The sequence below is a fragment of the Lagopus muta genome, chromosome 3, assembly GCF_023343835.1.
Source record: "Lagopus muta isolate bLagMut1 chromosome 3, bLagMut1 primary, whole genome shotgun sequence".
NCBI lineage: Eukaryota > Metazoa > Chordata > Aves > Galliformes > Phasianidae > Lagopus > Lagopus muta.
This window is the reverse complement of record NC_064435.1, coordinates 19,859,685-19,874,633: the sequence shown is the minus strand read 5'-3', so window position 1 is coordinate 19,874,633 and position 14,949 is coordinate 19,859,685. Positions and strand designations below refer to the sequence as shown.

The 14,949-nt window shown below is 37.5% G+C and overlaps 1 protein-coding gene across 50 annotated transcripts in view; it reads left to right on the top strand.

Moving 5' to 3' along the window:
- The window catches only part of RIMS2 (regulating synaptic membrane exocytosis 2), a 436,647-nt gene that overhangs the window by 227,511 nt on the left and 194,187 nt on the right, over positions 1-14,949 (top strand). For 33 of the 50 annotated variants that reach the window (XM_048938982.1, XM_048938984.1, XM_048938989.1 and 30 more), the window contains 4 exons: positions 8,098-8,306; positions 9,828-9,947; positions 10,834-10,933; positions 13,128-13,251. In XM_048938982.1, coding sequence (XP_048794939.1) covers positions 8,098-8,306; positions 9,828-9,947; positions 10,834-10,933; positions 13,128-13,251 — 553 coding nt within the window. Of the gene's footprint in view, positions 1-7,907; positions 7,976-8,097; positions 8,307-9,827; positions 9,948-10,833; positions 10,934-13,127; positions 13,252-14,949 lie in introns of all 50 variants that reach the window. The other 17 variants (XM_048939002.1, XM_048939011.1, XM_048939010.1 and 14 more) reach the window with 1 other exon arrangement.

Sequence of the window (14,949 nt, the reverse complement as noted above, 5' to 3'; positions counted from 1 at the left end):
ACTGTTGCCTTGCTGTTGGCAGCAAGGCAGGTGTGTTTGCCTGAAATATTTTCAAAGTCTGAGGAAAGAATTCATTGAGTATGTACAGTTCCCAGCTGTGCTGCAGCTCCAGTACACCCCAGATCCACTGGATCTTCTGTGCGTGTATGATGCAGCTGTCCATCCCTAGCAGTCGTTTCCCAAAGTGCTGTATTCTTCTGAGCCAGCAAGTTCAGAAGCATGGTTTTTTGTCGTCTGGTAGACAGCAGTTAATTTCTACCTGTGTTGCATCCAAGAGCTCGTTAACTTTCAGCAGGCAGGTCTGTGAGAAGAGGTAGGCTGACTTAGCATAGGAACTAGGCTGCCTGTTTGCAGGCAGCAGGAATGTCTTTCCCGTGATACAGAGGGCAGAGCGGCTGAACCAACGGACAGATCTGGGATTAAGTAATGGTATTATTAGTTTTATTCTGCCCTGCATTACTAATAGTGTTTATTTTCAAGGGTATTCTCATTTAGGTTTGGTAAGATGTTATTGCTGATAGTAGTTCAAAGCCAGTGCAAGGAAGGACTTGTAATGAAGCTGTCAGTTAAAAGATTGGGCGGGGGAGATGCATGACTAAGACAGATAGGCAAGGCAGATGTGCACGGTCAGCCCATGAATATAAATATGGTCTTTGTGGATGTAAACAGGGCAGAAAATGGAAAAAAGCATGTCCTGTAAAAAGAAATTGAGAATTTAGGCTTAATACCAATAAAATAGTGATGAATTTCTTTTGGATACTTCAGAAATGCTGTCTTTTCTATGCTTTCCAAAGTGTCTTCATTTGCATTCTGCTGAAGGAATTTTCTTATCCTGGAAATACTTTGGCATAAGCTCAAAGGCTTCCTAAAGAGAAAGAAGAAGGAAGCAGGGAAGTGCAAATGACTTAATTATGGTCAGAAGCATCATTTGGACTAAACATCTTCGTAAGACAAAAGTCTTAAAGTCACTGACACAGGAGGTACATCCACAGGGTGTCAGACTTCATTACTTCCAATTTTCACTGTCTTTGTTAGAAAACAAGCAGGGAACATAAGACAAAGATATGTCAATCTGAGAATCTTGAGTACTAAGTAGACAGCAACTGTCAGTGGTGGGTAGATTCCCCAGGGAAAAATGTCTGTGCCTTCTCGATAACAGCAGTCCATTTTCTTGGTGAGCAATAGTGTGAGTTCCGGCACGCTGGGTTACATAGTAAAGGTGATGGATGTGTGTGAGGACATCTATTGCATGGCACTGCGCTGTGGCTGGCGACATGTCTTCCAGCAGTGGGAGTCGAGTGTGAACTGCCATTAAGAAACTCTATTCCCATGTTTCTTTTTTTTTTTTTTTTTTAATGCCCCATCCTGCTGGTTTTGGTAGGCAGAAGCTTTCTGCAGAAAGCAGACAGTCTGCCATATAAATGCATATGCCACATCGATATGCTTTGTTTCCACTTATTTCAAGACCTGTATAAAAATGTACTTGACTGATAGATTAAACCTAGTGGTGTTTTAGAAAATCTAATTGTGAAGAAAGCCCTTCCCATAAATTAAATTCAGGCACTGGAATGGCTGCCCAGGGTGGTGGTGGAGTCACTGTCCCTGGCAGTGTTCGAGAGGTGTCTAGACGATGTGTTGTGTGATGTGGTTTAGTGCTTGTGGTGGCAATGGTGATGAGGAGACGGTTGGACTAGATGATCTTATAGGTCATTTCCAACCTTGTGATTCTATGATTCTATGAAATCCTTCTGGCAAAATGTACTTAAGAAAATATTTTCAGTAAGTACATTTCTCTCAGCAGTCATGCTGCGACACTTTCACCCTTTACAGTAGGTAATCCTTTCCATTAAGGCTAATACCTTTTCTGTTGAGCAGTATTAGTACTGTTTGAAAACAGGGCTGCGTTTTCTGTGAAGGTAAACCAGTGTCTTCATTCTTAATGACATCTCTCACTTACCAGTAGATTCACTTCAAGGAAAGGGAGAAACCAAGAGATTTCTGAATTCTTAATGACTGACTCATAAAGAATCCTGCTAAAGCTATTTAAAAAAAAAATAAAATTCCATAAGCATATTCTCAGGGAATGTCTTCAGAAAGTGTTTCTTTTTGGTGGAAAGTATATGTTTCTGTGTCATGTGGAAATGTAGAATTGCAATACTTAATGGTTTGGCAGCATTTGTGTTTTCACATGGAATGTTTTCAGAAATTCATCATGGAAGACATTCTTCTGTTGCTGCACGACAGCATATGTACACATTTTTATCAAACATTATCTACCCTTGCTCTGTATACCAGGGAAGTTTTTCCTGTGACAGTGTCTCTAGACAGTGCTCTCAGGCTCCCTGTGCCACCTTCACGCCACCTACGAGCACTGTGCATGTGCCCAGCCACGTTTACTCTCTTGCCTGCTCTGTGGGATAGAGCTCTCTGCTTTTCAGGATCTACCTTACAGCTTTTCTTTTATGTCTTTCCTTCTTGGCCATACAAACTTCAGTGTACACCAGTTCTTCTCCATTTTAACTACCACATTCAAGGTTCCTACTGCTATGGGAAGTTCCCATTGCTGTGGGAATATGGAAGAAGAAGAGCTTTTTCTCTGCTTGGTTTTGGCTAAAGAGGCAAAATTCAGTGAGAGCAAACTATCCTAACAATCTGTAAGCTTACAAGGCTTAATGCCATTTGTACAGAAAGGCCAGGTCACTGATTTGTCCATGCGAGCTCTCCATGCTCGTACAAAGTTCACTGGCCCCAGTAAGGGCAGAGCTCTCACACGTCCATTCCTGTACCCAGCTGCACTGCTGAACTCAGGAAGCATCTGAATGCTGCTACAATGATATTAGCTATGACTGTACCATGCTTTCCATGAAAGATGGCTTTGATACTGTAGCTTATCAACTAGATGATGGTTTTTCTCACTTCTGCTGCACATTTTGGCAGACAGAATTAAAGATTCATGGTGTTTGTTATTATATGATTATGGTTTAATAGTTTTTCTTGTAGAGAAGCAAATAACTGTCTTACATTTATTACTTCAAACTTTACTGGATCTGAAAACTTTTACCCAGTCAAGATTTTAATGTTCACAGGACATGCTCTGAAAAGTTGAGCTCCAATCAGTTTATCAGATCATTTATTTTACTCCAAGAAAGTGTGACTGTAATAAGCAATATGAGTCTCATAGAAATATAAATCACTACTAGGCTTCTAGATATATATTTTATTAGATTAGATTTATTAATACAATTTGGATTGCATTTATTTGTTTTTATAAAATTTATAATCTGTCACTTAGATGACTCTTCATGCAGTATTAAGGATGAAATCTAGACTACCTGCAAGGGCTTTATCATTTGCAATTTCTTTGACAGTTTTTTTCCAAACCTGTAGGTACGTATTCTAGTAGGAAAAATAATGCATATATGAATAAAACAGTATGAAATTTTAATTTTAGAAGAATTGACGTTTATTGAAGGACAGCAGAGCGAAAGTCAACTTTTTATGTCTTGACTGAAAAGAAGAATTGGAGATGTGTAGAGTTGATATTTGTGAACTCCCATTAAAAAGTTGTGAAATAGGCTGGAAAAGGACTTACTCTTACAAGCTCTTTTGTATTATTCTTGGAAGTGGAGGGAAATTAGAACTTTGTGGGAAAAGAATAGTTTTATTTTTACTGCATGAATGGGAAGTCTTCAGAAAATTTAGTTATCAATCAAGCATATTCATATGCATTAATGCATGTAGATTTCTGTTTTGGGTAGCTTTAGTTAAAAAGAAAAAATTAAATTATATCTCTAATTGAAAGAGCGTGGGTGTTTCAAGTGTGGGTGCACAGAGGTCAGATTGTTGGAGCCCAACACGGCTCAACATTTGCTCACATGAAGACCTATAAAATGAACCTATATACATGTAACACATATCCACTGTAATGTACACTTGCTGGAAAGCTACTTCATAGGGTTGCTCCAAAAGTAATGCTTCCTATTTTATTACATTGGCCCACAATGTCAGAGGCAGATGTTGTTGGTATGGCAGTAGAGGATGAGCCTTCCCAGCAGTATCCTGTTACATGTTACTGCTGTGTGATGGCAGCAGAGGGGCAGTCTGACAAAATGACATCTGACATGGAAGTGTGGATGAAGCAAAGGTATGGAATTGAATTCCTCTGTGAAGAAAAGAGTGCACATATTGGCATTCATTGATGCTTGCTGAATGTTGATGGAGACCAAACAGTGGATGTGAATGCAATGTGCCAATGGCTGGTGCATTTCAGCAGTGGTAACAGTGGCAGTGGTTTACTGATGCATTTGTTCATGAGTGTGGCATGCAGGCTCTTCTCCATTGCTGGCAAAAATGCACAGCTAATGGTGGTGACTGTGACTGTGATGAAAGACTGTTTCATAGCTGAGAATTCGCTTTGTCAAATAGTGCTGCTGTGTTCTTTGTATCTGTTGCAGTTTCCATGGAAATAGGAAGCATCACTTTCATAGTACATTACTTTCAGAGTACACTTTCAGAGCACCTACTTGATTTCTGTCCTTGAGTATTTGCTTGAATACATATATCATGGGCATACAAATTGCAAGTGAAGACTGGATGATTTTTACTAATTCAGATGTATGAAATCTGGGTACGTTTTTATGATGAGTACATACCAGAGACCTCAACTTTTCAGTAACTTAATTCCTTGTTAAAAAAAAAAAAAAAAGAAAAAGAAGTTATTCTCAGTTATTCCCTATTTTGTACACAGACATGTAAATGAAAGTTAAGTTTGATGAGAGATGTAGCACTTGACAAGTTCATGCAGAAGGACAAGTCCATGCAGAAGCGCATAGTTTATATGGGGAGAAGAATTAATAGAAGAACTGGCAAAGCCTTCTCAATTGGTATGCATAATGTATGTGCAAACATACAGAATGCAGAAGAATTTCCTGAAGAGTGGATAAAGTGCTATATTCACTGAAGGACAGCAAGGATGTAATATCTGTACCTTTGAATTCCTTTCTCTTGGCTTTTTTGGAATGCAAGTAATCATCTCTGTTGTGGCTGAGAATTTTAAAACCTTGAAACATGGCCAGTAATTTGCAGCAGTGGATTCTTAATTCTTGACAGTAGATACCTTCATTTAAGTACAGTCATTTCAATGAAAATATAATTTCTTGGAAATAGCCAGGAATTAGAATTAGTAAGAATGATCTGTTTTAACTGTTCTACTTAGAAAGCCCATTTTATTTCAGTTGTCTGCTTCTGGAATGATGTAGCAAATTACAGGGAACCAAATTACAGCTTTTTTGTCAGACTGTGGTTTGGGGAAGTGAAGTTGTAATAATGACAAAGAAAATAACTGTCAGGAAGAAACAGTATGGACTCATGTGCCTTTAGTTCATGTAGTCATGGGAGTCAAGTGTAATAAGATTAATTATTTCTCATTTAAAATTCCCCTATCCCTCTAGTCTTCATCAATGAGGCTGCTCTTGGAATCCTCTGTCCAGTACAAGGGAGATGTGGATGTACTGAAGAAAGTCCAGTGCAGGGACAGTGAGGGTGATGAAGGCGCTGGGGAAGAGAGCTGGAACTGCTCTCCACTGAGAAGTGGAGGCTCAGGGGGATCTTATCAGTGTCCATAAGTACCTGGAGGGAAGGTGAAAAGAGAATGGAGCCAGGCTCAGTTCGGACAGGACAGGAGGCCATTCGCACCAGCTGGAGCACAGGGGCTCCCTCTGAGCACCAGGCAGCACTGCTGTGCTGTGCGGTACCGCAGCACTGGCACAGGTTGCCCAGAAGATGTGGGGTTTCCTCCTTGGGGATGTTCAGAAGCTGCCTGGCCGGTGGCCTGGGCCCACTGCTCTGGTAGAGGTGAGCCAGAGGGGCACAGAGGACCTTGCTAGATTCAGCCACACTGTGATCTGGTGGAGATTAATTTCAAAATATATTTAAATACAGGATTTATATAATAGAAAATGTGTAAACTGGAACTCCTGCCGTCTTCCAGATATCTCAATGTACATTAATCCATTAAAACATATATCTTTATGAGTTCGCTGATAATTTTCACTCTGTTTTTCTGAAGCAATGATTTTGCAGTTGAAGGTTGGACAGCTTTGAAAATTCCTTGGCGGCAGTATCTTTTGCAAAATATAGTTAGGTTTGAGAATGTTTCTTTTCTCCTTAACAGGACATGCACAATTTTGTCCATAATGTAGTCAGAATATTAGTAGTCAGAACTGTCAGTTTTGATCGTAGTTTCCCATTTTAATGTATTACCTTTCCTCCAATGAATCAAGAAATACAGTTCATACCTATATAGCAAGCCCATTCACTATTTCAATTAAAGCATCAGTGTTTTCATGAGGTCTCTCTTCACTTTTTTTATGACATCTAAGAATATGCAACATGCTTCATGTTTCTGTAAAGTGTTTGGGGCAAGTTCAAACTAAAAGTGCTTATTTAAAATGAAAACTGTGTTATTATTCAATGCATGTCGTTCTTTAAAATGAAGGCAATGCTTAATTGTGTTTCAATATGATATACTGTATATATTAGAAAAAAAAACAAGTGAAAAAGATCATGTTGCTCATTGCACATAATAATCTCTTCTGCAGAGACTTTTTCTGTAGCATGTGTTATATATTTACAGTTTAGTTTATTGGAACTTTATCTGTGCATTCTTTTTGTAAGGTTTTCTAGACAAGTATTACACCTGTAATTAGACCAATCAATGGTTTCACAGAGGTATTGGTGTACTTTCAGAAGAAGAGGTTGAGCAATGTTAAAGCAGGTTCTGAAGTAATGGAAATTGGAAAGTATCATTAAGGGTCTCTACTAAGAGTGGAACTACACTGGTTTTGTATTTTCTTGGTTTTGAAATTCAGTAGAAAAGTTAACATTTTGTCATACATAAAATAATATCAAAATCATCCAAAGCGTACAGTAACAAAATATGTCATATAGCATGTGTAGCATGTATTAATAATATTTTATATACGTATACACAAGAGAAAGAAACAGTAATAACATGTGTGGGTACCCTGCACAGATGAGAGCATTTTATTAAAAGACAGGAACCACACCTCAGTTCTGTGGACAGCAGTGTTTAGACCTCTTCTTTAAAACTGTGTTTCGAACTTTTCTTCCTGTCATCTTTCTGCCATACAGGTTAATTTCTGATTCTATAAAAGATACATATATATATCTGTCTTATCAGAATGCTACATCTTTTTTCTGAGTTAAAAGGTACTTTATTAGAGTTCTTCCTGATATTTAACCAGTAGACATTTATCTGGGTATTTCAATGCCATATGCTTTCTATTCCAAAGATATTTTGTATATTTGTTTTCCTTATCAATCTGTCATATTCTAACAGATCATTCAATCTTTCTAAAATTGTCTTCTACAGTACAGCTGAAAATAGCATTGTACTGTTCAAGTATTTTGTTGAAGTGATCAAAAAAACACTGGTTTGTGTTGGAAGGCAAAGACAATATAGACAAAGACAAAGGCAAAGACTTCATACAGGACACAAGACTCATTTCTCTGGGTTATGATGAGAACTGATTCCATAATCAAATGCTTTCCTTTTTGGAAGTTATGAATATAATGCAATTTGCCCTTTCATTTTGTTCACAGGAGTTAATTTTATAGAAACAGTTAAACACTGTGAATCAGTGATGCTTCACACTGTACATAACTGTATGCACACGCAGGCACACATAAACATACCTCTTTTCTCACTGTATTTCATATTCCATGTGCTCTGTTGTTACCGTCTTGGAAGTGCCTTGCAAGTGCTGCTAGCAAAGGTTATGAATCAGACAGGATAATCAGAAGCCTTAACAATTTTACTGTATCTTTGTCTGTCCTTTCTTTCACTTTTCCTTTACTGCACTATCTTGTCTGTGTGATTCTCGCAGGAGACATGGATTACAACTGGTTGGACCATACGTCTTGGCATAGCAGTGAGGCATCCCCAATGTCTTTGGTGAGACATGTGGAGCCTTACCACTTAGTTTCCTTTATCATTTCACATTTCCTTTGTTTTATTTACACCTTTGCATGTTTTTCTTTTTTGTATCCTTTTTTTTTTTTATCCAACATCTATAGGGGACAGTCAAAGGGGAAAAAGAAAAACTAGTGAGCAGGCAGTTGTGTTGGATTCTAACACCTTATCCGAGAGACAAAAGAGAATGGTGTGCTTTGGTGACCAGTCTTTCGAAGAGGACTTGGAATGGTCTGAGCCTCAGATAAAAGACTCTGGGGTAGATACGTGTAGTAGCACAACTCTAAACGAGGAGCATAGCCATAGCGAGAAGGTACTGAGATTATGGAGCCTGCATTTTAACCTGCTCTTGGTCTTTGTTTGCTCTCTGTCACTCATTAAAATAGCGCATAAAATAGAAGACAGGATGTTTCTAGAGACACTGTAGCGTTTCTTAAGGTGCAGAAAAGAAAAACAAATGAAAAATCTCTGCATGCTTGCAGCTTTTACTGTTTGGCAGCCAAAGAAAAAAACATGAGGCACAAAGGAACGTTGTTCTTATGGTTGCATAATATCCTATCATGGTATTACCTTTAAGTGTACAGTAATTAACAATGAGGATTCTACTGATTGGCTTATTTGATTTACTGCATTCAAACTCCTGGGACTGAAATTAAATTAATAGTTTAAGTCCCCAATTAAAAGGAGAAAATTGGGTTTCTCTGCACAGAAAAGTTGTTTTTCTTTTTTCCCTTTCACTGTCATGATTGTTCTTTTGTTTTGTTGCCATGCCATTTTTTTGTGCAGTATTGTGCAGAATTAAAGGCTTTACTATCTGCTTTGGTGATTTTTATTTCTGCTTTTTGTTTGGTAGAGATTATGATCCATCATTTTAGAGTTACTACTTGTAATGGAAGCAAATTTGTCCGTGCCTGCTAATCTTGCATGAAATAGAGCATGAAAGTAGTATTTATTTGTGAAAAAGTGCTATGATTACACAAAATTAAAATGTTATTTAAAATTTTAGTAATTGCAGCAACATACAACAATATGTGTAACCATGCCTGTGTATGGCAGTGGAATAAAGCGTACTCCCTGGAAGTATTCAAGGCCAGGCTGGATGGGGCTTTGAGCAACCTGGTCTACAGGGAGGTGTCCCTGCCTATAGCAGGGGGTTGGAACTGGATGATCTTAAAGGTTCCTTCCAACCCAAACCATCCTGTGATTCTACGAATAATGACATCTTGATTGTAACTATGCTCTGTATGTGAAGTGATTATTCAAAGAAACATTCATTACATTTAAATGAGAGCAAAGACCATCCCTTTAAAAATATTCTATAACTTTTAATATACTAGTACTGACAGAAAGTAAAACATTGCAAAAGTTTGTCAGTCTTACAGAAAACTGGAATGTTTAGAATAGGAGAAAAAGGAGAAATTACGTCTCAAGTCAAATTTCCTTGTCAACTAAAATGTGCTTTTTCTATATTACTTCTAATATTGACCTCTACAGTTGTTTTTGACAGTATTCTGATGGAACTGTTACCGTGCATAGATAACTGTGTATTGTTATCTGTATCTGTCTATTCATCAAGATGCAAAGATCAGTACCGATACTGAGAAATTGGATTTAGGAAAGTTGCTAATGTTCTTAAACATTAGAAATAGGTTTTGATGGACTGTATGTCCAAATAAATCTTCACCAGCACAATTTTGTCGTTCTGATACATTTAATATTAGTGTAATCATAAAACTTTCGCTATGTTTTTAAAGTATCGGGAAATGAAAGTTGTTACTGAAATATTTTTCTTTAAATCATATTGACTGTCTTCTTCTTTAAAACCATATGATAGCATCCAGTAACTTGGCAGCCATCCAAAGATGGAGACCGTCTCATTGGTCGGATTTTATTAAATAAGCGGCTAAAAGATGGAAGTGTGCCGAGAGACTCAGGAGCAATGCTTGGATTGAAGGTTGGTAATTAACAATTGTGCAGTGACTTACAAATCTCAGTTAAAGTAGCTACCTTTATAATGTAAGTATTCTCATAATACATAGTGTATCTAAACATATCTACATCCTCTTATTCTTAAAAATACCATATAAAGACGTTATACATGTAGTTACCAAGAGGAATTTCACAGGGTCTCTGACAGTCTCAAAAAATTACATTTTGTGAAGGCCAAACATGTTTTCACAAGTTTCTTGAGAATGGCTGCTCTGCAAAATGCACGAATTGCATCCTTGCTGAGCAGACCAAACTCAGTTCAATCTTGAGCTGAGCATTGCACCGTGGTACAACTTCTGTTCCTCAAAAGATGGGAGGAATGTGAAAAATAAATTATCTTTTTTTATGACCTGAGCAACGTTTGGAGGTTAATGACACTTCAGAGCAAAATCTGCTACTAGGAAAAAAGCAACTGTTTCTTGATTATTCCCCTCTGATTAATTGGTATGCTACATTTTAAATGCACAAAACTGAAAATTATTTACTATTTATATCTTGTCATCGCAAAGAGGATTTGTTTGCTTATTAAATGTATTTAATGCTTTGTGTGAATGTCATGGATTCTGTTAGATTAATGTAACTATTTGCATCTAAAAAATGTTGAAGTGAGCAGCCTAATGTCCAATGCTGTACTTTTTGGGGTCAAATCTATAGTACAGTGGAAGTTTGAAAGATTTATCTTTCTGTATTTGCATTGTCTTTACGCTTTTAGTGTTTTGTTTTTCAAGTGTTTGCCTTACCTGGGTCACCTGAATACCAAAGAATTCCTTGAATTCTGTTTTTGTTTGCCAGGATGTTTAAGTAAGTTAAAGTACTTCTTATACTATGAAAATAATTCCTCTTTGAAACAGGTAGTAGGAGGAAAGATGACTGAATCAGGTCGACTCTGTGCATTTATCACCAAAGTTAAAAAAGGAAGCTTAGCTGATACCGTGGGCCATCTTAGACCAGGTACGTATCTGCTGTAGCTCTACAATATGGAGCTGCTTTTGTAAAGGTGACAAGAAAGTGGGCTTAATTAGAAGGGAAATTATGTTGAATAGCTGTGATGAAATTTTGCAGAATGTCATGTCCCACCTGTGATTCGCAAATTCTCCCCAGTTAGATTAGGATGAAACAACATTCAAGGTCTGTACATAAGAGGAATAAACATCAACTTTAATAGGAGATGTCTATAAAAAATGTATCCCTAATGTACTAGCCCAGCAATTACATCTACCTAAGCTGTGCGACTTTATAGAAAATTCAAGTAAACCTTGTATTACTTAAAAACTGTAAGAGAAAAATGAAAAAGAGAAAAATAAAAGAGGGGAGGCAGATCACCAATCCTGGATCTAGCGCCAGACCTGCCTGTAGGGGCGCTCCACATGGTGTAGAAAGGAAGCAGCAGCATTGGAAGACAGAGCAGGCTATACCCCACTGCCTCCCACTGCAGCCCCTGTAGTAGTGTGGTTGGCTCCAGTCTCAGAATAGGTGGAGACACTGGACAACAGCCAAACTGAGCAGGTGACACCAGGCCTCCTCCAATGATTATTCATAGAATAATCATAGAGTCATTTGAATTGGAAGGGACCTGTAAAGGTAATCTAGTCCAACTCCCCTGCGATGAGCAGGGACACCTACAGCTTGATCAGATTGCTCAGAGCCCAGACTAGCTTGGTGTTGAATGTCTCCATGTATGGAACATCAACCACTCTCTGGGTAAATGGTACCACTGCATCACTACCTTTAGTGTAAAAATTTTTTTTCTTATATCCAAACTAAATCTTCCCTCTTTTAGTGGAAACCATTTCCCCATGTTCTACTGCAACAGACGCTGCTAAAGAGTCTGTCCCCTTCCTTCTTACAAACCCCTTCTAGATATTAAAATCTTGCCATCAGGCCTTCGTTGAGCCTTCTCTTCTCCAGGCTGAACAGTCCCAGCTCTTTCAACCTGTCATCACAGGGGTTTCGTTTCATCCTTTGGATCATTTTTGTTATTTTATTTTCAAGGAAAAAATCATTTTCACTGCAAATTGTCATAGGATGAGTTTTGGGGTGGCTATAATCATACAGTATTTCCAAGCCTCAAAGGTAACTGAGTTGGATGTATACTTGGACTCAGCATATATGAAATGAAACAAGTCTGACAGATGTCCTAAAAGAAACTACGAATCCTCATTACTAAGTAAAGCAGCAACAGACTAGGAGGGGATGAACAAGCACTGGCATTTCTATGACACCATCTCACGGAACAAGTTCAGATGAATTTACATCATCATTTCATACACTAGAAGTTGGCACAGGAAGACTGCTTTAAGTGTTTTAAGCCAGAGCCCAGTATTTGCTTTCCTTGAGAAGTGTCTTGATTGACCCTTTCTCAGGCATTGATCTGGACTCTTCCTAAAGGGGTCCAGACATCAGTTGTAATTGTCTCTCAGGGTGTTATCCAGGCTTGTTTTCTACACATCCAGGCTTGTCCTTACACAGAAATCAACTAGACATTCAGTTACTAAGTTATTGATATTATTATTTTTGTGAAATACATAAAATGTCATGTTCTTCAAAATCACATTTTCGTGTTTTGTTCACATTTTCATACTCAATATTCTACTCATGTCCTGCCCTGTCAACTTATAGAGTATATGTTATTTGGACCTAACCCAAGCAGTCACAAATTACTGAGAAACTCTTAAGATCTGGGCCTATCCCAACATGCAAACCATGGATTGCTGCACTGGAGTATGTGCAAGAAATATTAATGTTAACCGAAGAACCATCTAAACCCTAAATACTAAACCTCTAGATGTAGATGAATCTTCAAAATAGTTAGATATTAGGTGAGATATGCTGTTTGAAAGATCTGCATTTTCTAAACAGCATCTTGAGTTTTGTTTTGAATCACAATTACTAACACAAGTAAGAGCTGTATCTAATTTAGTAGAAAGAGGTCTTACCAATGATGCTGCTGTTTCACTGAAGTTTATGCATTCATTGCAAGCTGCAGAAGACCTTCATTAAGATTTTCCTAAATGAAGGACTGAACTTTTTGAGAACATGGGTTTCACAATTCAGCAAACTGACAATACAGTGGTTTAAATTGTCATTTTAAGTACAGTACACAGAAGCAGACTTCACAAGCAGATTGCTCTTACTGAAATTATAGGTGATGAAGTGCTGGAATGGAATGGAAGGCTACTACAAGGAGCTACCTTTGAGGAGGTATATAACATCATTTTAGAGTCCAAACCTGAGCCACAAGTGGAGCTTGTTGTTTCAAGACCAATTGGGTAAGTAATTTTGCCTTTTTTTGTACTAAATATGATCTTAAAAAAAAAAAAAATTGCTGAATTTTAGTGCACAGCATATCAGTCTTAAATACTGAAAACAGTAAAACTGCATGTAAAATTTTACCTTCATATGTGAAGGTTGTTACGAATTCAGCTGTAAGGCATAGTATCTGGATGTATTTGACTTGAAGATGCAATATGTTTAGGATTATAATTTCATTTGATACTTTTAAACAAACTTGGTAGTAACAAAAATTACTTTATCTCATCAGTGAAATGAGAAGTTATCTCCTGCATATATACTGAACTGTAAACTCTCCATGGGAAAAGGTGTATCTTCTTACCTTATCTATAAAAACCTTTGTGTAACCTTGGGAGTTGTAATAGTAACGCTAATAGATTATATTGCTAGAAAAATACTGCCAAAGAGGAGGATTCACACTCTTTTCATATAAATGTAAGATCTTTCATAATTTCCCAAACAGATGTTTATAGCCAGGTTTCAAGGATTTGCTCTCATCTTGGAAATATTCCATTGTCTTTTCTTTGTTCATTCTCTTAATTGTGTGAAACTTCATGCATTCTTTCAGTACTTTTCTGTTTCCTGCCTGTCATTTACCTTCCTTCTTATCATATCTTTTATTGCTGATGTTACCATGTGCTCCAGTTCCTCTCACTGTAGCAGCTCACGTATAAATCCTGAAAGAAGTTGATGTGTGCTCTTGAGATGCCCTATTCAGCATTAACTATGTGCTATGTAGTGTGAAGAAGTGAGCCACGTTGGGGCTAAAAAAAAGTTACACACTTGGTTCCCGCTCTCTTTTTGCAGTAGATGTAAAAGAGTTTTCTCCAAAAACTCTGAATGGACGGCATTGTTGTTAATCTATGTGAACTGTAAACATATATGTTATATATGCAAGAATTCTTTTCTGCTTTCTAATTCTCAGAAATATTTATTTTAAAATGCATCTTATTTTCACAGTTGCAACTTCTGAATATGGAAATTTTGCTTTGCATTTTATTAATTATTCTGTATAAGCTGTTTGCGACAGAACATATCTTAAAACGTGGAGAGATGCCAAAAGCTGCTTCTCCTTCTCTTATGGTTATATCAGTGAGAGTTCACTGTAAGAAATACTATTCACACTACTGTGAAATACTGGGATCTGTATGTTTTAGATAAATTCTGCTGTATAATTCTGCTGTATAATAACTGTGAAGTGATAGGCAGGTATTGCTTTCCTTGATAGTCTACAAATATCAATAATTTGGTATTCTACAAACATCAGATTTGCAAGCTTAAATATGTACTTTTTCAGTAGCCTTCAGAAGTTTCTTACGTATTTTTCTTAGTAACAACAGAGATAGTGATTTTTTCTTTTGTGGGCAATTGCACCTTTTGGATGCCTTTTGTTCACACAGTGTACTGGCTGCTACACATCAATTCAGTTAGAAAGAGACTTGAATCTGTTTAGCGCACCTATTTTTGTAATGAGTTTTGAAAAATGTTTGAAAAGCACCTTCTGAAAGCTCACAAGATAAATTTTATGTCTGCATAGTACAGATTCTTTTAATTGTGGGAGACAGTAGGTATCACTGGAAACACTTGTAGCTTTCCCTTCGTTTTCGTATGTATACCTCTGTGGTGTTAACCTCAGCTGGCTGCCAGTCCCCTGCCAAGCAGCTCTCTTGCTTCCC